The following is a 27,331-nucleotide window of genomic DNA, read 5'->3' on the forward strand; positions in this document are numbered from 1 at the left end:
ATGAAAATACAAGGAATATAGATTGATGGAACATTCAGTAAAATGTCCACATGACTAAAATTTTGGTCTTACATTAAAAAGGAAAAAAATAAAAATGGAATCTAGATGCCACTTGAAAAAAATTTCTGTCAATTTTTCCAGTAGGAATATCCATATACAACACTGAAAGATAAGGAAGATAAGGAAAGATAAGGAAACATTTTGAAACTTAAGGAAAATGCATTATCTTGATGCAAAATTGCACAGCGGATGAGGCTTTGAAAAAGAGATAAAATTAGGTCTGGAATAGTATTCTGACCATGTTACTAAGTATGTAACCTTGGGTCGGTTACTTAACCTCTTTGAGCCTTGTTTTCTCACCTGTCAAAAAGGGCCAGGAGGTTCTCAAAGAATGTCAAAATGATTCCTCTGGGGCTCATCTCAGACATCAGCAATGTTTAGAACCATTCCCAGAGCTCCTGATATCACCAAGTGTCTTTTTGCCATTTTCCCATAATGGCCTGTGAACCCATCTAAAATAAGAGTTATACACAGTTGCCAATGTGCTGTTTATAAATGTAAATAAATTTGCCAACTGTAAATGGTAAATATTAATATTATTTTATGTACTATAGGTATTAATCGAGAACATAGATTTGGGGACCAATCTGTCAGAGTTTAAATTCTGTCTCCACCTCTTACTACCCTTGGGACCTTGCGCAATTTACTGGACCTCGATCTGCCTCAGTTTTATTATCTGCACCTTTCCTAGAGAGTTGTGAAGAAAAAAAAAATGAGTTAAAATATTTGAAGTACTCAGACTGGTGCCTTGTACCTTATAAATGGTTTGTAAATATGACTATTATTGTTAGATGTAGCTCACTTAGCATATCAATTTATAATTAGGGCTTTCCTGGTAGCATCTGTAGGATTTAATTTGATTAGGTATTCATTAATCCAGTTACTAATGATATACATCGTTTTATTTCTTGCAGCCTACCAGAGATGATCGTGGCTGGTTTGTTACACCTTTAGGTCCAAATCCATGGTGGACAGTAATAGCTGCTATAATCCCAGCTCTGCTTTGTACTATTCTTATATTTATGGACCAACAGATTACAGCTGTCATCATCAACAGAAAAGAGCATAAACTAAAGGTATATTTTAACATCTATTTTAATGTAAACCATTGTGCCCTAACTAACCAACATTGATTGATGTTTATTATACTTTACCTGTACTCTCTAGTTGTTTGTACAGGGAAACATTAAGATAATGTTTTCAGGTTTGTAATTTTTATTGTCCATAATCAAGATGTTTTGTCTCGCAATGAGCTTAAAATGAACTAATTTTTTACTTTTTAATTAATGTATTTATTGCACTTGACTGAGGCTAAACTCTGAAATCTTACCTCCAAGGCTTAAAATAATACACTTTGCTGAGGTTGTAACTTTCTTTACCATATTTTAAATATTTTAATGAAATAACAGTCTATTCTGGTGAAGGACAGCTTTACCAATTTGTCTTGCATATGTGATTCCTCTACTTCTCTATTTGACCCTAAGTATGCCTCTTAGATTACATTCATTATTGGAATAAATTACATCTTCAGGTATTTCTCATTTGGTGTAGTTATTCATCTGTCCATAATGTCTATGACAACAAAAACCAGCCATAGATGTTATAGTTTGTAAGTGATATCTTTGTTGAGTTTTATTGCAGATTTCAATGACCATTTTTATAAACTAAGAGAATGAATATGGATATATCTTACTTATTGGACTCTGACCCTGCCATTTTGCAATTGTGAATAATCAAAGTTGTTCACTGGTGTGCAATATTTCTGAGATATTCAGTGTGAGCATTATCACAGTAATATGTTAAATGAAATCCATGATATCAACTAATGGTCAAAAATAATCTAAATTAGGGACACCTGGGTGGACCAGGTCATGATCCCCGGGTCCTGGGATGAAGTTCCACTTTGGGAATCCCTGCTCAGCAGGGAGCCTGCTTCTCCCTCTGCCTGCCACTCTCCCTGCTTGTGCTCTCTCTCTGACAAATAAATAAATAAAATCTTTTAAAAATAATCCAAATCAAACCTTATAAATACAGAACATGCACAATTAATCAAATTGTTTTGTTCTGGTATCATGAGATAATTCCCAGCTATCTTCATATACTCTTCAAACTCTAGGAAAAGGCTCCTTGTCAGAGCAACAGAAATCATGCTTTATAGAATTTTATAAGTATGTTTGTCAGAAGGATCAATTCACTTTTGCTTTTGTTAAATAATTCTTAATTATGTAGAATTTAAGAAACAAAACAGATGAGTAAAGGGAAAGAGAGAAGGGGGTGTCTGGGTGGCTCAGTCGGTTAAGTGTCTGCCTTTGGCTCTAGTCACGATTTCAGGGTCCTGGGATGGAGTCCTGCACTGGGCTCCCTGCTCAGCAGGGAGCCTGCTTTTCTCTCTGCCTGCCATTCGCCTTGCACCTGCTTGTGCTCTCTCTCTCTCCCTGTCCAAAAAGAGAGAGAGAGAGAGAGAGAGAGTGTGCTAAACCAAGAGACATACTGTTCATTGTAGAGAACAAACTGATGGTTACCAGAGGAGAGGTGGGTGGGGGTTGGGTGAAATAGGTGATGGGGATTAAGGAGGGCACTTCTTGCGATGAGCACAGGGTGTCGTATGGGAGTGTGGAATCACTAAATTGTATACCTGCAACTAATGTGACACCGTATGTTAACAAACTGAGATTTAATAAAAACTTTTTTTTAAAAAGGTAGTTTTAAAAAAATATCTTAAAAAGTCATAGTAAGTAGATAAGTGGTGTACTAGTATATGGTTAACAACCAGTTCTCTGCATTTAAAGGAGAGGGACCCTGATTTATAATTTATAATGTTTGCTGATTTTCATGGTGTGAATACTCCCACCATGGCCCATTTCAAGTTACCAATGTGATATCAATTGGCAGGAAGAAAATTTTGAAAAAATTTTGAAAAGTAAATAATTGGTTCTTATAAGCCTATGTGAGCTGAATTTAAAACTACCCCATTTAATATTGGAAACTTAGAGTGATGTACAGCCCTCAAAACAAGAAATTCAGATTCCCAAGTTTAATAGCCTACTTATTTAATAACAATTATTTAAAAATATTCACAGCCTTTCCAAAGTTCTAAATCAACAAATATGCCATATTTCTCCCTTTACATATCATGTAGAAGAGCTAAAATACCATAAAACATCTGAAAGTGTTCTTTTCAAGTACGTGCATTTGTAGAATTAAATGTAGCATTAAAGCATTTAATATTTTTGTCACTGAAATAAACTTGAGTCTGTATAACTAAAATATATTACATGATTTGTAATTAATTTTTTATTATACAAATAAATGTGCAATCAAAAGATTTATATTTTATCCCTTAATAGGCTGGATTTAGTAAACAATAGAGCAAGTGATTTAATCATTAGTTCTGCTATATTGCCATGAGTAGAATTAATCTTTTTTTTTAAAGATTTTTATTTATTTATTTGACAGAGAGAGAGATTACAAGTAGGCAGAGAGGCAGGCAGAGAGAGAGGAGGAAGCAGGCTCCCTGTTGAGCAGAGAGCTCGATTCGGGGCTCCATCCCAGGACCCTGAGATCATGACCTGAGCCAAAGGCAGAGGCTTTAACCCACTGAGCCACCCAGGTGCCCCAGAATTAATCTTTTTAAAAAAGGTATATTTATTTATTTGAGGGATTGAGGATGGAGGGGCAGAGGGAAAGGGAGAGAGAGTTTTAAGCAGACTCCCCATTGAGCCTGACTGGGACAGGGGGTCGGGGGGCCTTGATCTTATGACTCTGAGATCACGACCCGAGCCAAAACCAAAAGTCAGACGCTCAATCAACTGTGCCACCCAGGTGCCCCCAAAATTAATCTTTCCTTGGTCACTGTAAATCTGAACCCTCCATCCTCCTCCTTAGATGTGGATATTGGCAAAGCAAATTCTTTCCAGTGAAGACATATTTTATCTACACCAAACACTTTTTAAATTTTTTTGCCTATAACCATTGTCCTCTATAAGCTTCAGTATAGTGCATTCTGCTGCTGCTGTTTTTCCTGCTAACAACAACAAAAGATCACCTTCTCAGAACAGTATTGACTCAGAGTAACGGTTTGTTCCATAGCTGCTCTCCCCACCTGTTGCTTCGCTGAAATGTTTGCACAGTCCCCTGGCTTTGACTTGAACCACATTGTCAGGAAAAGATACGTGTTTTTTGAGTATATCCCCAGACCACAAGTTAACCACATTTTCAGCTTTTTTTTTTTTTTAATCACTTGAAAACCCATTTTTGCCTTGGTTGGATCATGCCTTGAAATAGTTCAATGAATTGTGTTTTCTGGTATCTGTAGATGACCCTACATCATGTATCTTAGTCTGTATCGTACATCCAAGTCACCTTGGAATTCATCATTTTGATGTCTTCCAAACTTACATTTTCCTCTTTTCTTTACTTCTATTACCAAAGCAGTACTTGTTTTCCTGTAGAGCATTTTTTCATGCCATTAAAAATGTTTTTTTTTTTTAAATCATCTGAGAGTGTTACTACATGCACAGTAAAGCTGTATTGAGCTGAAGAAGTTGGCCCAACTCGCCAAGTGACTTTCTCCTCCCTCAGAATGAAGAAGCTCAAATTAGCAAAACTCCAGTTCACGGCACCTCATGATCTTTTGGGTCATTCAAGAGTGAAAGAAGCTGTAAATATAAAAATTTGAGAAAGCAAGTTATTATCTATATTGTATATAGGTATAGACCTGTACTCTAGCATTTTTTGTTTTCTTATCTCAAAAAGTGTGATAGGCATAGGTTACTTGACTCCCTTTGAAAAGCATTAGAAATCACTGCTTTCAAAAAAAAAAAAAGCACATTCTCTAAAACTAGAAAGAAAGATATTATCTTACAGAAAAGAAAGTTTCTGTTAAGCTGCAACTGTGGGCTTTTCTACATGTTTCTGTAGACAGTTCAGGCTTCTTTTGACATCATTTTTAATAAACAGCAATACAATCTCAGATCACTTGAGTAAATGAATGCATTTGCCACATTCATTTGGCACCACAGTCTCTTGATGATTATGGCATTTGATATGTTCTTTTTTGCCCTCTTTGTCAGCCTGGCTCTTCATGTCAATCTATAGTCTTTTATGTGGTTAACTTGACAGATGCAGGAAGTTGCTGCCAAGCTTTGAAATGAATTTTTTCAGCAGTGGCATCTGGGTATCAGATGGTCCTCTTGGCTGGCCTCTTGTCTTGCTGCATGTTGGTTTTAGTGGGGTCTGGTGTAGCATCACCTGTTGCTATGCTCCCTTTTCCTCCCATATGTCCATTTCCTGTGATTCATGGATGAAAGTGAGAATAAAAGCTCTGATTCTGTCTTTATTTCAGAAAAAAAATCTACAGAAATAGGTTAGAAGGTGCAGAGTTCTCTCTCTGACAGAGGGATACTTCCCCTTGGCTCTCATGCCTATCAGCTAATAATCTGGGTACAAACACCAAATTTTAAGATAGTTAATGAAAGGCAAGAAGGATGATGATGAATAATTAGTGGAAGTGCCAGAACTGCTTTATTTCCTTTGATTCACATTAAATTAAGATGCTCCCATTGCTGTACAACATAATCAGGGGGAAATTGTGTTTTTGTTTTTATTAGATGCGTGTATTGTACAAAGCTAGCTTTCTAAATTTAAAAATGAAATTATTTGCTCGGAAACCATTATTTTGTCTGCTTCCTGCAATCCAGAAGCTCACTGTTTATATTTGTATTGTCTTTTTAAAACATTAGGGAAGAGCCATAGGAAATCACTATCATGAAGAAGGCCTTCCTTCTATTATTAAGTCCTAGTGAGCATGGACCCTGGGAAAGTCCAGGGTGTGCTAAAAGGACAAGCCAGACCCTCCAAGCCCCTGTCCTCTGCCTTCCCCTGAAGTTTATCACATGGCTGTTAGCTAGCCTTCCATTCTTTCTTAGCAATACCATAACTTTGCAAAACAGCCCAGGGGGCACCATTCACATCACCGGTTAAGACAGCTCCTTTAAAGGGACCAAAATTTGTGTTCTATTCAATGCAGCCACACCTTCCAAATTGTTTATTTGAGAGGACTAGAAGACCGCAGTGTGGCCCTCGTGAAGCTTCTTCTTAAGCCATTTTGCTGGCTTTCGCTTCCCACTCTCCAGCTCTTAGTAATAAAAATCTTTGCCGAGTTACTTGCAAAAAGGAGTTTCTAGAGTCCTATTGACAAGGGAATTTGCAGTTAGTCATGCTGGCGAAGCCAGCCCAAGGAAGGCCACTACTGAATTGGTGACAACACAGGAGGAAAAGGTCCTTTTGTGGATATCTGCTATTTTGTCCTCGTTGTCTCCTGTGCTTTTGTAATTTGGCAGGGGTAAGCAGAAAGGACAGGAAGTATGCTGACTTTAGAGTGTTTTTCTTAATCAAACAATTAACGAAACAAAATAGCAGAAAGAAAACACTACCATGACAAATATGCGACAAATGCTCAGGATGTTTCACATTCTAGGCTATAGGAGCTTCATAGTAACTAGGAAGTTCTTGGAGTTTGATAAAACTGCCTGTTAAAAAAAAAAATCAGAATTATTATTCCTCTAGAAGGATTGGTAATTTCTGCTCATATTCATAATAACAAATGTAATGGCTATATTTATTTTAAATTATACTTATTAAATCTGATTCTGAAAGGTGTTTTAATGAAGCATATTCCCCTCTAAAAAAGCCAATCTGTAACTTATTGATTGCTTATTGTGTGCCAATGATTGTGTTAAAAACTATTGGAAATACTGAGAAATTATATGATACGTTACCTGCCCTTAAGAAATACATCTTTTTATTGAGGAATCTTGAGACAAATGAGTACAAATAAAAATTTATTGTTCAATTGCCAGAATATAATAGTCCCTAACATTTACGGAGTGCTTGGTATATATCAGACATTGTTCTGAGTAATTTTCAAAATTAAATTATTTAATTCTCACAACAACCCAGTGAAGTGACACCTGTTATCACCATCGTCCTTTTTCAGGTAGGGAAACAGAGGCACAAGAGGTCACATGATTTGCTCAAGGTCATTGGATGAGCTAGCATTTGATCCCAGGCCACCTATCTCCAGACCCAGGCCATCTATCTCCAGAACTTAAGCCCTTAACCACTGTGTTATATACTACCTCTTATGAAGTCAGTCGTTAAGAGTTGGAATGTAAAATAGGCCAAGCCATTTGCTACCCTGGAGGCTTTCCACTGACGATTTCCTATGGGGGGGTGGGATGGTGAAGGGAGAGGCATGCACTGTTTGTCCTTCAGCTTCTTTCCTGGGAGCCCTCGGCCACTCACCATGTCTCCCTTCCTTGCATCTCCACTCCACATGCCCTCTGCACCTGTTTTTTCTCAATTATGTTTCTTGCCTGGTCCTAGAAAGCACTGAAGTCAGTGATAGTGGAGTAGGATCACAGAGAGACAGAAAACACAAAAACTTTCATTTTAGGGAGAGGCCAAATTTTTCTAGTGTTGAAACTGAAACAAATGAGAATGAGATAGAGAGAAAGAGCTGTATCAGGATAAAAACAGGTGTATATAAGGATTCCATGGTATATGGTGTATAGAGTCCATGGTATTATTTTTCCCAGTAAGAGACTGAGACACCCACCCATTGACACAAAAGAGGGCAATTGGAAACACCGTGTTTGAGAAGAGTTTCTCTTTAGGAGGTCTGATATGAAGGGCTTCTTGAGTATTGTCAAAAAGTGGTTTCTGTTCACACTCAGACCATCTGAGTACTGTCGTGGATATGGTACTTACTTTGTTTTCTCTTTGTTTTCTCCCTGATGCCTGGTACATGGTGTTCGGTAATTTTTTGTATGAATAAAGGATGAATGAGTAGATATATGAATTGTAAGTTAACTTGCCCATTTAAGGAAACCAAGAAAAGTGACTGTATTTAATAATGACTTTAATTATCCAACAGAAATAGAATGGAAACTAATGTAATATTAACCCAGACGTACATTAAACCTATTAAAGTAGGTTGAAGTTACTACAATCATAATTGTAATAGGAACATCTGCAACTTTTCCTTAAGTGGATTATATATTTTCAGACTGTTACTTTTTTATCTTTAATTTATTTTGCATTTTAGAATCAGTTGTCTAAGACTCAAGATAGTATCTCTTTTCTATTCTTACTGTTCCATGGTGGTGGTGTCATTTGTCTCTATACTAAATTCAGTTCCTATGAGAATCCTCTTTTCTTTCTTTTAACAGAAAGGTTGTGGGTACCATCTGGATCTATTGATGGTGGCTGTCATGCTTGGGGTGTGCTCCATCATGGGCCTGCCGTGGTTTGTGGCTGCCACTGTCCTGTCCATCACTCATGTCAACAGCTTAAAACTGGAATCAGAATGTTCAGCTCCAGGAGAACAGCCCAAGTTTCTTGGCATTCGGGAGCAAAGGGTTACTGGGCTTATGATTTTTATTCTTATGGGTTCATCAGTCTTTATGACCAGTATTCTGAAGGTAATGAAATCTGCCTTTATGAAGTTAAGAGAAGGCAGAATATATTTATTATTGTTTAAGAAATTTCATTTGAATCAAAGCCATCAATTTGCAAATACTGTATGGCATGTGACAAAAGTGATGAATTTCTTTACCATGTTTATATAACTTCTTAACAGGGGAAGTTATGTGCTGTGTTTTGGAAACCTTAAATACCGAAGAAATTTGGCTTGGCAAAGTAAAATTTGATGTGTAAATTATTACTGTAATTTTGAAATAGTTACTAAGTTATGGGGAGAAGTCACTCATTATTTCTAACTCATTTGTGATCTGAATTCACTGCAGGCCCATATGAAATAAAGTCTCCATTTTCATGTCAGATGTATTTGCAATTAACATTACCTAGTATAAGACAGAGGTGCAGAGATGAGCCACGTAATAGTCATGGCCACATATGCAGTTTTGTATATTAAATGTTTCGTGAAACTACTGCATGGATATCACCATTGTATATCCTTACTTTCTTTACATTTAAAATAATTGAGTCCATTTTGAAGAGCATTAAAGAGTAATTATTTGTCATAGAATTTTGGCAGGTATTACCAAGGTATGTCAACTGTATTCTAAATTATAACTCATTTTAGTTGTCTATAATTTGAAAGTCCTAATGGAATGATTTAATCAGTTATATAAGTTAATTTAAATTTGATCATTTATGTAAGTACATTTTCAAGAATTTATTTCTATGTTATATAAGTACAGAGCTTCTATTATGCCAAACTATTCCAATAAAAAGAGAAAAACTGAACAGTCCACATGTTTGCAAATATCTTGTATACTATCAGAACATCTAGATGTTAGCTCCATTCTTCATCTTTAATCCAAATATCTTACCATTGTGAAACAAAATTCAAATTTCCCTAAAGTAGTATAATAGTAATAGTTAATATTTATTCTTTATTATGTATTTTATATGCCCTTTTATAGGTTTTGACCTATTGAATACGCATAACAACTGTATTATTACCATCCTTTTTTAGATACACATAAGAAAACTAAGGCACAAAGAGCTTAAGTAACTTACCTAAGGGTATGCAGCTGAAAAGTGCTAGAGCTAGGATTTGAACCTGGGACTTCTGGCTCTGCCTTATATTGCCTCTAAAACATTTATTTTTCTGTGTTTTTCTTTGATAAGTGAAAAATAACATGACCAGTTATTTGAAAATAACTTGTATCTTTTCTCCAATTGTTCTTTTACAGTTTATTCCCATGCCAGTGCTATATGGAGTGTTTCTTTATATGGGTGCTTCATCTCTAAAGGGAATTCAGGTAAATTGCTTGCAGTAAACCACGCACATCTGTGATGACCTATCTTAAGTCTATTGATGCTAAATCATGTGATAGCTAAGAAAATGACATCATCTGAGGAGCAGCTTTCACACCACAATTAAATTTCTTCACAATGGTTCATAATTTTAAGGTACTTTTGATTACCATAAGTTATATTAAACTGTATAAGGTTTAGACTGTATAGCCCTCTTGGAAAACTAATAATAGTACATTTCAAAAATATCCACATGCTTTTAATCTTTGATACTGTAATGGTGTGTATGGGACAGAAAAGAAGAACTGTATGCACAAAGATGTTCATTGTAACACATACTATCAAAATATTGGAAATAACCCAATTATCCATCAGCAGTAAAATAATTAAGTGGTCTATGTTACAGTCACTTAAGATTGGTAATTATGATGGCCATAAAAGGAACATGGTAAAAATGCTTATGGCTTAATGCAGAGCAAAAAAATAGGAAAACACGCTGTACCTACCATATAGGTTTATAAATCTGTGAGTGTGAATGAATCAAAAAGGAAGGTAGAGAAATAAAAGCAGTTTATTAAAGTAGTGAGATCCTGGGTGATTTTCTTCCTTTTATTTTTGTTGTTCTATTACTAGTATGATTATATTTACAGAATTCTTTTTTAAAATTAAATTAAAAATAAAGATATAAGGTAAGGCAATTTCAAGATATAAAGGGACGCTTATTACTTGTTTAGATAAGTATTAGTTAAATACAGTTGTATTAATTTTCTATTAGCAAATTATATGACAATTTATAACAAATTACAATTAACTTAGTGACTTTTAAACAATGAACATTTATTATTTCACAGTTCGTGTGGGTCATGAATTTGGGAACAGATTAGTTGGGTGGTTCTGGCTCAAGATGTCTCATGTAGTTGCTGTCAGGATGTGGGGCTACAGGCATCCGAAAGCTTGACTAGGACTGGAGGACCTATGTCCAAGATGGCTTATCACACAGCCCTGGGAAAAGGCATTGGTTCCTCTGTGGCTGTTGGTAGGAGGCCTCAGTTTTTTGCAAAATAGGCTCTCCATAGGACACTTAAGTGCTCTCATGACCAGGAAGCTGACTTCCATCAGAGTGAGCAATATGAGAAGAATGAAGGTGAAGTCACTGTGCCCTTTGACTTAGTCTCCAAAGTTACATATGGTCACTTCCATTTGTTTGTTTGTTTGTTAGAAGTGAGTCTTTATGTCCAGCTTGCACACATAGAGGGAAGTTAGACTCCATCTCTTGAAGAGAATATTACTGAAGAATTTGTGTACACATTTTTAAATGACCGCAATTGTATTCTAGTTCTTTGTGGAGGAAGTTGGCAAATTATTCATGCTCATGATACTACAGTGGTTTGAATAGTGTTTCCCCAGTCACGTCCACCTGCAATCTCAGGATGTGACATTATTTGGAAAAAGGGCTTTCGAGGATGGATTAGTTATGAGTCTCAATATGAGCTCATCATCCAACATTTGAGGTGAACCCTAAATCCAATGACAAGGATCCTTATAAGAAGAGAAGAGTGAGGGAAGGAAGCCACATGAAGAAAGGGAGATTTCTACTTAAATTTGCCTTGGAAAAATCTTGTCTTATGACTTAACATCATTGATCTAAAACACTTAAGTTTTCTTCAAAGGAGACTAATTTTGAGGGTTATTTATTGTAAAGTATAGTTTATTTTTGTTGACCAAAAGGAAAACATAAGCTGATGCTTTTTCTAAGACACAGCTAGTCTCATTGCTGTTCAAAGATGTGAAAGAAAAGTCACCCGACTACTATGAATTTGTCAAATTAACACATGTGAAGTGGAGCACAGGGCGCTGGATGGCAAGCTGTGGTACAAAGATAGACTAGAAGAGAAATTGAAATAGGTAATTTATTACTCACTGGTCCTGGAGGAAGTACCTGGTACACCTTAAGGGTCTGTAATGGGAAAAAATCAAGAGAAAGAATCAAGACCTGTGGCACATGACTTTATTAAGATTTGTGGGTGGAGTGCTTTGGGGTTATTGGTCTAAGTCTGATTGATCAATTCAAATAAAAAGCAGGGTTTTGGTAAGCCCCAGGGGTGGTCTTACCTAAGGAGCACGTAAATGAAAGGCTCTGGGAGTTAGGGGAGACTGTTGACTGCAAGGACATTTGAGGGAGTCATCTCAGGAGCTTACATTTACTTGTGACTCTGCTGGCAGTTACCTAGGGCATGTGCCTGCATGAGGAGATAGTGTTGATCCAGGTGACTGCAGGGCTGCTTAGCCAAACAAGATGGGTTCCGAGGCAACAAAAGCATGGGGTCGCTTAGCTAAAGTCTTTACACTGAGGAACAGGCAGCACAGAAACTCTCTTCCTGAATGAACAACCAACGAGTTTCTGACTTTGGGAGAAGAAAAAGCACTTCAGCCTTAGGGAAGACTAGATGTCAGAACTGAGGCAAAATTTCAGTATGAAGTCATTGAAAGATCAGTGGACTCCCGAAATAGGTACTTTGACTGTTCTTCCTGACACTCGGGTAAAATTTACTTGGGAGAGGGAAATGGTTGAGAAGTGTGTTATGCATTTAAATTTTACTCTAATTAAATTTAATTTGCTCATTTATAATTTCATGTACGAAAAGTATATTTTGAAAGACTTGGTTTGGTAAGGCAGATAGAGAAGAGTACTGAAGAGGTTTTGTTTACTTGTTTTACTGTTTTTTGCCTTTGGCAAAAGTTCCACGAGTACTAATTTCATCTGTAAGTGAAAAGTATTTATTATTAGGCCCCAGGCTCCCATAAATACAGCAGCAGAAGTTTAAGAAACAAAGTAAAATCATTTTGATAGGTTTCAACAGATTTCTCCCCCTAATTCCACTCACATGATTTTATACCCATGAGGTTTAGAACTAAACAAGAATGTCAAGTTTTGGAATTATTTGGGGTGTGAATCTCTCAAATGAAAATTGAGGAAAACATTATTAAAGGCCTATGAGAAAAGTATAATGCATTTAAATAGCACAAATGAAACAGTAAGCAGGGTCTCACACTGAGACACAAGGTTAGTGAAAATTTAAGTGAGCCCCAAACTCAGGAAGTCTAAATTCCTAATTGGGATTTTGTGGCTAACTGTGTGGGGGAATGGAGTATTGTTGATATTAGGACAAGGTAAAAGCCAAGTGCAAAACTCGGGATACATATACCATGATCATCATTACTTGAGTAGTAATATGCATGTACTGAATCCCAACAGTTCAAGGAGCATGTTAATTAGTTACCTTCTATGTTGAAGGAACTTATATGCTACCTGATTGTTTGGCAATATTATGAAACATAGTATCTAGGTTTCTCACTGTGCAACATGGCAGAAAAAACAGATCACAGTGTTCTTATGAATGCCGTTTCTGTACTCAGATATATAACCACATCTATATTCATTCCAACACTTCAGGAATCCAAAGTAAAGCAAATGTGCCATTTAAACAATAACAATTGAAGCACCCACACACTGAAGTACACTTATGCAATAGCAGCTTCACAAATGGAGAAATGGTGGCTGGGAAAAATGAGTTCTATAGAAACTGAAACATGCAGCTGCAAGCCAGAGGATTTTACTTTATTTCTTCCCTATTCCCACCTCCACCAGTCACCGAATTTGGTTTGTTTAATGACATGTAACTTAAAGAGAAACTTAGGAGATAAAAATAAGAAGACCTAAAGAAATATTTGGAGGCAATATGGAGAAGGATGAACCAAGAAAAAGAAATTTAGCACTTGGTACTTGCATAGAAGTACATTTCAATAAATGATTTTGGAAGGCATTAATGAATATAAACATAAATTCATTAAGTACATGAATAGTGGATGAACTAAGCTACATATGATTCTGGTTTAGATGACTGAGGGAAGAAATATCAGCCAGGCTGTGCCATAAGTCAAGGAATACAGAAGAAAAGAGGGATTTATGTTAAATTTGAGGTTCCTATTATATTGTTAAATATATTAACAATATATTACGTATTATGTTACATCCTTTTTGTTATTTATTTTAATATTTTAATACTTAAATTTTAAATATTTGTATATATTTTAAATTTCTGTTTCATTTTATTATTAATTATATATTAACACCCTTTTTGCATATATATTTAAATATATATGTTTTGCTTTAAAAAAAAAGTTTTCAACCCTAACATTTAACTCCATAGATACTTGTCCCTTGGTTTATTAGAGTAATTCTGGAATATTTGATGAGAATTGCTTACAGTTTTTTTCATAATTTAGACAAGAAGTAAAATCAAATATCATTCTTTTGAAGATGCATAATAGATATTACTGTAGGAATGGCATGAAATAGAACTGACAGTGCTTGAAACCATCATTTATAAATAATCACTTCTTGTTGGAAACATTGGAAACTATTAAAATCAGCCTGAGAAAAATTAAACAAAATGGTCCACATAAAATAAAACTAACATGTAGCAGCACAATTTGTTAGTGAGTAAAATGTGACTGAAGGTTTAAGGTTCTTGTGAAAATTTAATCTATAAAGTTTGAATCGAGAAAATTTGCTTTGGTAGACAAAACTCAAAATCGAAAGTATAACAATAATATCTTTATAGTCCAAAAATAATTGTACTGTCTTCATGGTAAAATTTAAAACAGAAGTAACTGTTCCAGATGAAAATAATTTAAATAAAATACAATTGAAAAATTGTAAATGGCTCGACAGTGCACTAGAAGAAACTGAACTAGAAATCAGTTAACAAAGTTTGCTCTGGAAAATAATTAACAGTAATTCATCTAGGTTAGATCTTTGTGGCTAAGGCTGTTTGTAGAGACAGCCTCAAAACCCCGTTGGGGGTCAGTGTGGTGAGGCCAAAACAGCAGAGTCAACACATCCCACTTAACAGCAGGATGTGGGTGGAGAGCTCTGGCAAGAGAGAGAGAGAGAGAGAGTGCGCGAGTGCATGTTGAAGTAGAGACCCAAGTCTGGGAGTCTCTAACAAGCATGTAAAAGTTAAAGCCATGAGAATGGATGAGCTCTTTCAGGCAAGAAGAGGACAGAGATTGGACCCTAGTGCTAAGTGGGCAAATAAAAGGTAGAGCTTTGTGATGTGATAATGAAAAAGAGGATGATGATTACATTTTGTCTTTCAAGGTTACACTCTCCCAGGTAGCAATGTTTATCACTGGCTTTAATATTTTTAAACTCTTCTAAGTTATAGCCTGTCTCCATATTCAATAAATATAGGAAATTATGAAACTGAAATTGTGCATTTCAGAGTGTATGCATAACAATCCTATTGTCCTGATGCCCAGATGTCAGCTTAAGTGTGGTCTCGATATATGATATTTTGGACCATATTAAACATCTACTTGTCTTTTATTGCCTGTAAAAAGCAATTTAGTCTGTTTATCTTTTAGTTCTTTGATAGAATAAAGCTCTTCTGGATGCCTGCAAAACACCAGCCAGATTTCATATATCTAAGGCATGTACCACTTCGAAAAGTCCATCTCTTCACAGTGATTCAGATGAGCTGCCTTGGCCTTTTGTGGATAATAAAAGTTTCAAGAGCTGCTATTGTCTTTCCCATGATGGTATGAAACTTCTAAGTCAACTTTTTTTCTCCTCCTGACTTTCTGTTCTCTTTGGAAACACATATAACTGAAATTGGAACAGTAGAGTCATTTTGAACAATTATGGGAAACCATGATGTAAACTTTAGCTGCTAAAGCTAGTGACTAAGATAGGATTTGAGATTATATATGAATTTCAGTGATGCATATTAGTTTTGTCTCTATCATTCTAAATATTCGTGGTGGTTTGAATTAACTGAAGTTGTGTAGAAGAATGTAAATTTTCAAAATGTAACATTAAAGATATACTAGCAAATCCGAAAAACTAGGGGGATTTTCTAAAATTAAATTTTATTAGATATTTCAGATAAATTTCAAATACTTCCAGAAGTATAGCAAATTTGAATGACTATAAATTAAAATACTATCAGCATAGATACAAATAGTTTAATGTTCATCTAAAATAATGCAAACTATTAGCTACATCTATTGAAGAAACAGTCAAATATATTTTGTAGGTTTTTCTTTTTTTCTGAGACAGTTTCTTTAAATGACTCCTTTACTGCATAAAATGAGAGCTATTATTCTGGGGATGTGGTAAGGAAAGGAAATGAAGGATGCAAAGATACAATGTTTATTATACACACATGTCTTCAAATGTCACTTTGATCTCAGTCTTAATTGAAATTGACTTGTTCCCCCCCACCAAAAAAAAGCAACAAAGCTACCTCTCACCTCTCCCATTTTTATTTTTTCCCTGTTATAAATTATTTTATTTTTTTGCTTTAGGTGTTAGCTCTGGTATTTGTAAGAAAACTGATGGACTTTTTGTTTACGAAACGGGAACTCAGCTGGTTGGATGATTTAATGCCTGAGAGTAAGAAAAAGAAACTAGAAGATGCTGAAAAAGAAGTAAGTCAGAGCAAAATCAGTATCTTACAAAGAGAAGCAAATGGAACACTCGCATAGTAACCACTCCTTGCAAAACCAAATCATTGTGTTTATCTTTAGATAGTTAGTGGTTACTAACAACCACAGGTGGACTATTAATGTTTGGAAGATTAATGCTTAAAATCATAAAGTTGAAACTTGAACACAGAGAGAACACAGGTCTTATATGAGAAAACCAAACCCTTGTGAAATATGCAAACACTTTGTACTTCATTATCCAAATTATGAGGTTTACTTTTCTGTTCCCTCCCTTGTGGATAGCAGAACCTTATTGATGCTTACCTATTTCCAAGTTATGGTCCCGCAATGGTTGCTTTTTGATTGAATATGTGAGAAGGAAGGAAAGAGACAGTATTCTTGTTGGTATTTTTTAGGGAACAAACTTTTAATGGCAAGATTCTAATTCTAATCAAAAGATTAAATTAGGGCACCTGGTTGGCTCAGTGGGTTAAGCCTCTGCCTTTGGCTCAGGTCATGATCTCAGGGTCCTGGGATCGAGTCCTGCATCAGGCTCTCTGCTCAGCAGAGAGCCTGCTTCCCCCCACCCTCTGCCTGCCTCTCTGCCTACTTGTGATTTCTCTCTCTGTGTGTCAAATAAATAAATAAAATCTTTAAAAAAAGATAAAATTAGTTATTTTTGAAATAGATGAAATGGTTATGATCTGATCTGCTTTAAGATTGAGTAAATGTAGTTTGAGAAAACTTGGGGATTTAATTACTTCCGTGAATTCCTGATCTATCCTATTCTGTTTCATGCATTAAGATGATTTGTTTTAACTTTTATGGCATATTTAAAGATCATGTGTAAGTCTAGGTCTCCTTTAAAGGCTATTAACCATAATATTTTTAAGAAGTGCTTAAAAGTTTCTATAAAAACTATGAAGAGTCTAACTGAAAAAAAAAAAAAAAGACCTGTATACTGTTTACTGAAACAATTGAGTCCATAGGTTGTAAAATACAAGAACAACATTTCCATGTGAATAGAAATGAAGATGAAAGAAAATATTTGGTGAGAATTCTTTCTACTTTTCCTTCATCTACAAGGTGGTCTGTATATATGCTGTTTCCTGTCTATAGCACAGTTTCTCAAACTGTGGATATATTCCTCTCTCCTTTGGGGAATTTGTTTGCAAACACTTCAGTGGTTCTAGCTTTTACTCAGTCATTAGGTAAAGTCAGGTTAGGCCACAAAGTCTAATGAAATTTCTCCTCAGATGTTTTTACAAATATGGCTATCTAATATGTGACTGGCTGACATTCTTTTACTTTTCCATGGTGACCCATCACTGACAAAGGATTCCCACGTTAGAGATGATCATGATAATGTATTTTATATATACATGTATACATCATGATGATGTATTGATCATAATGCTGTATCTTAATTTTGCACAATTATTTCAATTTTCCAAAATAATGAAGAAATAATTAGAAACATATTTTTAGTAATATTATTACAATATTAAAAATGTGATATCATAAAAATATCATTATTACTTTATTTTTCTGTTTGACATGCTTAAGTATGAGATATTTTTAAAAATATTTAAAAATAAAATTTTAAAAATATTTTATATTAATATAAATGTAAATATTTATATTTAAAATATTTTTAGTAAATATTTTTAAAATTTTTAAAAATAATATTTTAAAAAATACTTTAACTAGGGTATTTCTTTTTAGGGCTTTAGTAAAGGTTTTATCTCCTCCTCTGATACCATTCAAGAAGAATAGGACAGAATTTGGCATAAATTAAATGTAAATAAGATGGACAGTGGAATAAAAATTCTGCAGGTTTAAGTTATCCATACTTGATGTAATTAAAATTATGCAGGTTAAGATAATCCTCAAGAAAGTTGAAATTCCAAAGAAGACAATTTTGAATATAAAACTCATTGACCATGTCCCTTCAGTCTTTCTGATAATGAGAATACTGTAAGTGTACTAAGGCAGTAACTTATAAATATAATCTTGCTTTATTTTCATGCTTTGATTCCCTGTTTAAATGTCTCTACTACTTCCCTAGAATAAGTTAGCAAGAGCCCCAGCTGTATAATCGTCCCTTTCACAGCATTCTCCTTAGGTCATATCCATACCATGGAACATTCTTTCCCTTCCAGAATTTTGTAAAATGAAAAATGGTGTGTATATATAACATACTATGTTTAATATTCTTCCCTTTTAAGGAAAATTTTAGATTCTCCCTTTATATGTCTATGAAATATGGGAGAACAAATTTGATAGTAATCATAAATTTATTCACATCTCTCATTTCCATTGCCCAGAAGCACTCCTGAAGCTGTGTATGTATGGTACATGTGTGTGTCCCAGTTGTTCCATTTTGAAATTTATTAATCTCAGATAGGCAGAGACCCTATTCAATAAGCTTCTAACTTTTTTACGTCATAGATCCACTGTACTCCAATGGGTGTTTACTGTTTTTTGATTATGAAGATATATATTTTAGAAGTAATCAAATACTACTAAATTTCCTAGAATTCATGTTTTCCTAAAGGATGCAAGCATAGATTAAAAATTTATTCAGGCAAATTTACCACCGTGTTCTTCAAAGTTGAGTCTAAGAAAAAGTGGGGGGAAATCCCTTGCAATACCTCAATCAGGCAGCTTTAAAATCTGTGATAGATTAACGTGATGACGCTTGCGTGTGAATCCCAGCACGTGGAAAGAAACAAGATAATCAATAATAAAATGTGGACACAATTCATTATTGAACATTTAAATATAGTTCTGCAAAGAAAGTGCAAAGAAAGATAATTCTCCATCTGACAACTGGAGAAAGAAAAAGTTTAAAGATGTTCACTTTCTAACTTGGAATTGTTACTAAAAGCGCATGATCAGTATAGCGAATGGGATGATTTAAGAAAGATTGCACTAGATCTTAAATCCTTGTTGGTTTTTTATTTGGTCACCCAGATCTCAGTATTGCATTATCTTGAGGCTCTGGACTCCACTGATGGATGTGATCTTGTGACTGTAGCGTCTTATATGAAGGCCCAGTCTTCTACGAAATTGTGCATTCAGGTGGTAAATGGACAAGTTCTCCAGAAATGCTGCATTTCTGCAGTTGCTCAGATTAATTGAGAAACTTTGATTGTGATCTGGAAAGACGGTAAATAGCAGAAAATGTTCAGCTCCCTGAGACTCGAATTTAAAGTAGGCTCACCTCTTGTCCTTTTGATGATAGTTACAAGCTTGTACCTTCATCCTCCAGGGTTTTCTTATCAGTAGCCCACTTCTGGTCTTATGGCATTGAGAAAACATTAGTTTGACCTTAAAATTCAATAATGAGTTAAGCAGAATAAATAGCTACACAGGCCAGTCCAAGGTCGCAGAGCTTCTGTTCCAAATTTTCATGTACTTCATGCATATGCATATGCATATGCTTCAGTTTTTAGAAAGAAAGGATTATAATCAGGATAGAAATGAATATTGGAACCCTGACATTTTGCACATTGCTCTGTGTAAAGGGAAGACTGCAGAATCAAATTCTGGATGTCCAAATGTGCTCAGAGTACCAACATGCTTTCCTTCCTACTTAAATATTCTCTAGGACATTGTACACATTTGACAAAAGGGCTGCTGTTAAAAGCAGAAAGCCCCAGCAGAATGTTTGCTCCTGGGTGGGTGGGGGTAGAAGGCAGTTAATGTTAGATAAATCCTGGAAATTGAGCTCTGGACAGTGATCATGATATTGACACTTCTTGGTTTACGGAGGTTCACTCTAACATATATGCTATGGGAAAAAAACAAAAAGAAGCAAGAGAGACTCATGATCTGTATGAAGGCAAGAAGATGCAAAAGTAAACTAAGAATAAGTGCAATTAATGCAATTAAATTACAGAGCAGGTCTTACTGCTAAGAAAGATGAGAATTAGTTATGGATTGGGGAAGCATGGTCTAATTACTACACAGGCAAATGCTATTTCTAACTGAATCTTAGAGTAAGGCAAGCATAATATTCATCAAGCGGTGATTTTCAAAGTGTAGTTCTAGGACCTTTGCTGCATCAGCCAACACCTGGCAACTTGTTAGAAATGCAAATTCTTATACCACATTCCAGACCTATTGAATCAAAACTCTGTGGATAAACCTATCCACAAATCGGTGTTAACGAGACCTCCAAGTCCTTCTGACGCATGCTAAAATTTGAAATAAGACCTTTTCTAAAACCACAATATCTGTATCTCCAGAATATAATCTTCTAAATCCAAGCTACTCTATCAAAAGTTCTGTGTCTTATAATAATTTTGATAAGTCACTTGGAGATATCAAATCAAATGTTCTGATAAAAACATGCCACATCCAGTTATTTATTTGAATTCTATGTAGACTCCTCCTTCTCTCCATTTTTCCTTGTTTAGCTTTCATTGTTAAAGTGATTAGTTGTATGTACTGGTTCTTCTATCTACTGGAAATTTTAATACATCCCTCTTAGACACATCACATTTTATGGCTTCCAGAGTACTGTGTGAGTGCGGGGGGTGTGTTTAACATTTGCAGCGTTATCTTTTATACCAATAATCAAAAAAGAAAGTGGTCTGAGTTCTACGGACATTGTTTTCCTCTTGGATAAAATAAAGGGGTCAAACTTGATTGCTGACGTCCCTTTCATTTTTTAAGATTCATGAATTCTAAAATTGTTTAGTATTTTCTGTAATACCATGTTTGTGAACATTGGCTCTCTGCTGTTGTTCAGACTTTGAGCTATTTGAGGGTCCTACATAGATACAGATTTTACCTGAGAAGTGGGTATAGTAACAGATGCTACCTATTTCACTAAAGGTAGAGCATTTGTCATGATAGATGAATGATCTTTTATGCTATCACAAAATATAATTCAGATCTGTACTTCCTACTAATCAAAACACACCATAATTTTTTTAAAAGACCGCGTTTATTTACTTGAGAGCGTGAACATCCGTGTAAGAGAGAGCAGTGGGGGGAGGGGCAGCGGGAGAGGGAGAAGCAGACTCCCCACTGAGCAGGGAGCCCGACACAATGTAAGGACACAAGGCTCATCCCAGGACCCTGGGATCATGACCTGAGCTGGAAGACAGACACTTAGCTGGTTGAGCCAAGCAGGCGCCCCAAAACACACCACAATGTAACTCCAATTTTATTTTTCACTGAGCACAAGCCTTTGTCTCTAGCTGGGCTAGTTGTTATTGTCCTATTTGTTTCTACTTTTTATTCTTAGCCTACATTGTTTCTAGAGTTTCTTCCTGTCTTCTACCGAACTGATCAAATAAGACTGGTTCAGATACTACTTCCTCTCTTCCTGTATTTTGTGCAGTGATCCTTCTTGTCTATCCTCTGAGAGAATAGTGTATGTCTTTTCATTGCTATGTCACCAGTACCTGGTGTACTACTGTCATGTAGATTATGCTCAATACATATTTGATAAATGGATTCGTGAGTAGGCTCCTGGATGATTCACTCTGCGCCTAGCCCATAATGCGTGCTGAGTGTTTTGAGTGCCATTGATTTGATTTCTTTTTTTTTAAGCCTCAGTTTTCCTGCCTTTTACTAGATATAACATTAACTATCCTTCACTTATGTAGTATCTGAAAAATGCTTTGACTGTCTTAATTAAAAGATGGCATTCAAATCACAGCATGAGTAGTCTTCTAGTCAAATTGGTGAAACCCTTCAAATGTTCTTGGGTAAACTTGGATCATCATCCTTTAACATCTTCACCACATTGTAGAACTCAGTGTATTTTCGATGGACCCCGTGTAAATGAAGTGCTACATGGAACTCATTTTCAGGTCCTTCTGACTTATAAACTGATGGATACCCAGTTAGCTTTGTGCTCTCACTCTTTTTCCTGTATGATTGAGATAAACTAGGTTGTCATTGTCGTGACGGCCAATGCCTGATTTGACTGTTCCTCCCCAGAAAATCTCAGATTTTTGGCTTCCTCACAGTGCTGCCTGGGATGCAGCCGGCCCTCCATCCCTGAGCTCTGGGGCCCACCCAGCTTCCTTCTGGCACTGAAGGCAGCGGCTGCTCTGCCACCCTTCTCTTCAGATAAGCATGGCTTGGAAATGCTATCTTTAGAGGTGATGAGTTTTTGTTTGGATAGAATTATGACTAGTATAAAGCCCACACATGCTAACAAGCCACAGAGTGCAAAATAATTATTGAAAGCAATTTGAGAGAAAAGTGGAAAATCATCTGAGGAAAAAACAAAATTGTTCCCAAAGCTTTGGTCCAATTTTTTGCTGTTACATTGAATCTTGAGCCTTCGTTTTCTGCTGCCAGGTCACCTAAGCACTGATGGCAGTGTTCTTCTCTCTCTCTCACTCACTCTTTTTTTTTTTTTTTTAATTTTACTCTTTATTAAACCTTTTGACGTGCCTTCTTGACATTTTATTCCAAGTTGGTCAGAAATATACTATATACCATTCTTACCTTCCAGTGGACTACCAAGAAAAGCATTGCCTTTTGCTTATATCTTGGTTTTACCTAAATAACATTTGGGATCACTGAATATTTTCTCTTTATGTCCCTCCATGTGTATTAAGGTAATGTTTTCTGTAGAAAAAGTAAACTTTTTTACCTGAAAGAATACATATGCTCAGTCCATGGCCTCAATGTTGTGCTTTATAAATCAATATGACGTATGTATTATGTTCCATATATAGTGACTAGCCCATTTGCAGGGGATGCCTTATTCCAGGCTACAGCTCTGCTCAAATGCTAAAATGTGTAATTTCAAACCAATGATACTGTCTACTTATTTTGAATTAGTTTTAATAGTACTGCCAATGATAAGAGAAATAGTCTTAATATACATGAAATACATGTTAATAAAGTATATCATCTGATATCTATAATTACATGCATGTTTTTTGATGCTTTTATTTTATTTTATTTTATTTCATAAAAGGAAAAATATTCTTGAAGGACAACAGAGAAAAAGAAAAGGATTAGTTCCTATAATATAAAGTGGTAACTAACAGGTGCCATTCCTACCACAGCATATAAATGTGACAAAGTGTTTGTGTTTGACCAGGGCAGGAACTTACGAGAGAAGAGCAGCAGAGTCATGCAGTTCCCTGAACTTTCCATTATTACACAGCACAGTCTGGCCATAGATAACTGTAGGCAGCGTGGTTAAAGTCCCGGCAGAGGGAAGCCTGCCTTGGTCAGTAGGTTGGATGTGGACAGAGAGCACTCCAAGAGTGAAAATGAGACCTGCCCCCACATTACATTTTATATTCATATGTTAGCTAACAGTCTCTAGAAAACACTGTTTCTCTAAGTAACAAGAAATAAGGCAAGGACTCTTAGAGGCGGCATGCAAGTTAAGACCAAGGTCTGGATGGTGGTAGGAATGGCCTTTCCTGTCAGAAATGACATCAGCCAAAGGTCATGTCTTTCCGGAAGCTGATTTAGATCAGCCAAGCTACGGCTAAGCTCCTAAAAGACAGATGAGCCTCCAGGGTCATCCTATTTTCTCTAGCTCTTCATCTCTAACTTCAAGTTCCATTTTTGATATTACACAAGGACTAGGATCTTGCCATCAGTGACAATACAGATGCACCTAGAGGGTAGTATGCTAAGTGAAACGTCAGACTAAGACAGACAGATGCCAGAAGTTCTGATTGATTCTGATGATTTTACTCATACATAGAATCTAAAAAGCAAGACAAATGAATAAACAAACAAAAAGCAGAATCAGAACTATAAATACAGAGAACAAACTGATGGTTGCCAAAGGGAAGTGGTGTTGGGGGGATGGGCAAAATTTGTGACAGGGAGTGGAAGATACAGGCTCTTGATTATGGAATGAATAAGTCACAGAATAAAAGGCACCACAGAGGGAACATAGTCAATGGTATTGTCATAGTGTTGTATGGTGACAGGGGGTAGCTACACTTGTGGGCATAGCAAAGCGTATAGAGATGTTGAATCACTATGTGTACACCATGTGTCAGTTACACTAAAAGAATACATTAAATAAATAAAATTCCATTTCTGGAGTTAGAACTAATGATTCTAACATTTTTAAATGGCCCCAAATCATTCTCTGAACTTGAGTGTTGCTAATTGACCCATTTGAAAATAAATGCTTTATATAGGAGCTATATTCTATAGATAACTAAAATTTTTTTGGTGCATGGAAAAAAGTTGATAACATTATTGAAAACTAAACCAGGACATTTCAATATGGTAGGAAAAGATTATCTGTGTCTTAAAGATATGGTTTTAAAGTGTTCTATATGAAGAAATGAATATATGAAGTGTTCCTACCTTTTGGGGATGGGTAGGATATTGTGGCTGTAAGAAGAAATCTGAGGCATAAAACAAAAGCCCAAGATGTGTCTGGTGGAAAGCACACCTGTGTTTTTGTCCATACAGAAAGGTGACATCTCAGAAAAAGTCTCTAGAGCAGTTGTTCTCAAAGTGTAATCTTTAGACCAGCATAATCAGCATCCCCTGGAAACTTACTAGAAACATAAATTCTTAGGCCCTACTCCAGACCTACTGAATCAGAGACTCTGGAGGTGGGGCCTCACAATCTGTATTTTTTTCAAAGCTCTCTAGGTGATTCTGATGTAAAATAAAGCTTGAGAACCACAATGCTAAATATATCCCTCATTCCCTTCTGACAGAGCATTCTGGGATTGTAATTTAAACCTTATAACAATGAAAACAATTACACTGTCCATATGTTTTTCCTTTTAAAATTTGGATTATTTAAAAAATAATCTGCTTGGAAATTAACCACATTTTACATTGAGTGACATGAAAGAGATTGTTGTTAGCATTTAAATTACTTTGTGGTATGAGACTCTCATTAATTACTTATGTTCTTGGTAGCTGGTGCTTTATTGAAAGGACCTGTGCTAGCATTAATAAATGCAAACAAAGTGGAAGGTCCTGAGGTTAATGAGATAGTGAAACATTAATCTGTGTTTCTTCTTTAATGTAAAATGGAGACTCATCAGGTTCACTTTATATATTTTACATTTGTCTTTCCAGGAAGAACAAAGTATGCTAGCTATGGAAGAGGAGGGCACGGTGCAGCTCCCATTGGAAGGGCACTATAAGTAAGATATACACATAAAAGCTTTAAGTCATGGAATGTGTTCTTATATGCTTAAGAATTTTCTACTGTATGGATTCCTGCAAAGATTTGTTGAAGCTGTGTTAGAGTAGAAAGAACTGAAACTAGGAGTTAAATTACCCTGTCCTAGTACTAAGTTCTGACACTAATAACTGTGTGAGTATAACCCAGTAGCTTAAAATGAAGGGGGAGGGGCAGCAGGAAACCTTGTTTGTAGTCTTTTCTTCTCATATTTTATAATGTATACAAGAACATTGTATTGCTCTCTTTCTTAACCTTGAAAAGCAGCAGTTGAAGATGGGTTGAGATTTGATGCCAGAATACATGAGCTAGGTATTCACTAAATTGATCCCAGGTAAATGTTTGAACTCTGGAAGGTTACCCCTAAAATATGGCATTGCCAAAGAGATGATCTATTTCTTGAGTTAGAGGATTCAGTTTTTTTTTTTTTTTAAGATTTTATTTATTTATTTGACAGAGAGAGATCACAAGTAGACAGAGAGGCAGGCAGAGAGAGAGAGAGAGAGGGAAGCAGGCTCCCTGCCAAGCAGAGAGCCCGATGCGGGACTCGATCCCAGGACCCTGAGATCATGACCTGAGCCGAAGGCAGCGGCTTAACCCACTGAGCCACCCAGGCGCCCCGAGGATTCAGTTTTACCAGTCATTTTAGGAAATATTTATGTAACTCTCCAAAATATGTTATTCTTCTTTAGACACAACAACATGCAAAAGAATCCAAACTCCTATGCATTAAAAAAAAGACCTATGAAAGTATTTGGCCCAAAATTGTCTGTATGCATATGAGACTAATATATAGTCTCAAAGTGCTTAAGGATAATTTAAGGCCATACCAGTAAAAAAGGAGAGAAAATTTTTCTCTGAGGAGGGAATTTATCATACTATTGACCAAAAAATTAGAATCTTCTAGATCTTCAGGGTGTGCTGTAAAACCACATTCCCTAGGTTTTTAAAATATAATCATCTACCACAGAATCATGGAAAGTCATTTTATCTTTTTTCAAGCAATATTCAAGTTTTAAAATCCAAGTTTTAAAATCCTGTTGATTGTTTTGTCGAATCAATATATTCCCACATGTATGTTGTAGAAACTTAGTCTCATGTGGTACCCCTCCTGGAAAGATGTTTTGGTTAGATGTATTTCCATACTGCATTCCAGTGTGGAGACTCACAGTGCATGCTGCCATATTAAAGAATCTAAGGGGTACTGCATTTTTTTAAAGTTTAATTTTATTTAATCCAGCACTTTCTTTCTTTTAAAAAAAATTTTTTTTTTTAATTTCTTTTCAGTGTGCCAGAATTCACTGTTTATGTACCACACCCAATGTTCCATGCAGTACGTGCCCTCCATAATACCTACCACCAGGCTCACCCAACCTCCCACCCCCCGCCCCTTCAAAACCCTCAGACTGTTTTTCAGAATCTATAACTTTCTAAACTCTTTTGCTTACAAGACTCATTGTCATATAATATCATGAAAAACGTGTATTCATACAACTTTTTTTTTTGAAACTGGTTGATCTCATGCTTTGACTCACTAAGGGCTGCTGGATTTGAGGAACTGAAGAATGTATTTCTAGACTGGGAGGGGAGGGAGCCTGTGAGATGCAAAGATTTGCTCCAGACCTTTGGTGTCCCTCTTAAAATTCTTACTTGTTGCCCTCTGTGAACAACCACCAATGAGGGTCATGTGAGGTCAGCCTAGGATTTCTCTAGAACATGTTCCCACCGCCCCCCAACAGCAGGCTATCTTTTCCACGTGTAGTAAGAAGAGTACTCTTTTCTCACTAGAAACTTTCTTCGACTTGGCCTGTGATTTATCTCTGCTGCTATTTG

The 27,331-nt window shown here is 35.9% G+C and overlaps 1 protein-coding gene across 4 annotated transcripts in view; it reads left to right on the plus strand.

Annotated features, from left to right (window-relative positions):
- The window catches only part of LOC111147104 (solute carrier family 4 member 10), a 292,076-nt gene that overhangs the window by 257,907 nt on the left and 6,838 nt on the right, over positions 1-27,331 (plus strand). For all 4 annotated transcript variants that reach the window (XM_022503092.1, XM_022503036.1, XM_022503157.1 and 1 more), the window contains 6 exons: positions 975-1,136; positions 8,292-8,543; positions 9,783-9,851; positions 15,277-15,450; positions 16,219-16,341; positions 25,393-25,460. In XM_022503092.1, the coding sequence (XP_022358800.1) occupies positions 975-1,136; positions 8,292-8,543; positions 9,783-9,851; positions 15,277-15,450; positions 16,219-16,341; positions 25,393-25,460 (848 nt within the window). The remainder of the gene's footprint in view (positions 1-974; positions 1,137-8,291; positions 8,544-9,782; positions 9,852-15,276; positions 15,451-16,218; positions 16,342-25,392; positions 25,461-27,331) is intronic.

The sequence above is a fragment of the Enhydra lutris genome, unplaced genomic scaffold (assembly GCF_002288905.1).
Source record: "Enhydra lutris kenyoni isolate GAN:26980312 unplaced genomic scaffold, ASM228890v2 scaffoldscaffold1, whole genome shotgun sequence".
Lineage (NCBI taxonomy): Eukaryota > Metazoa > Chordata > Mammalia > Carnivora > Mustelidae > Enhydra > Enhydra lutris.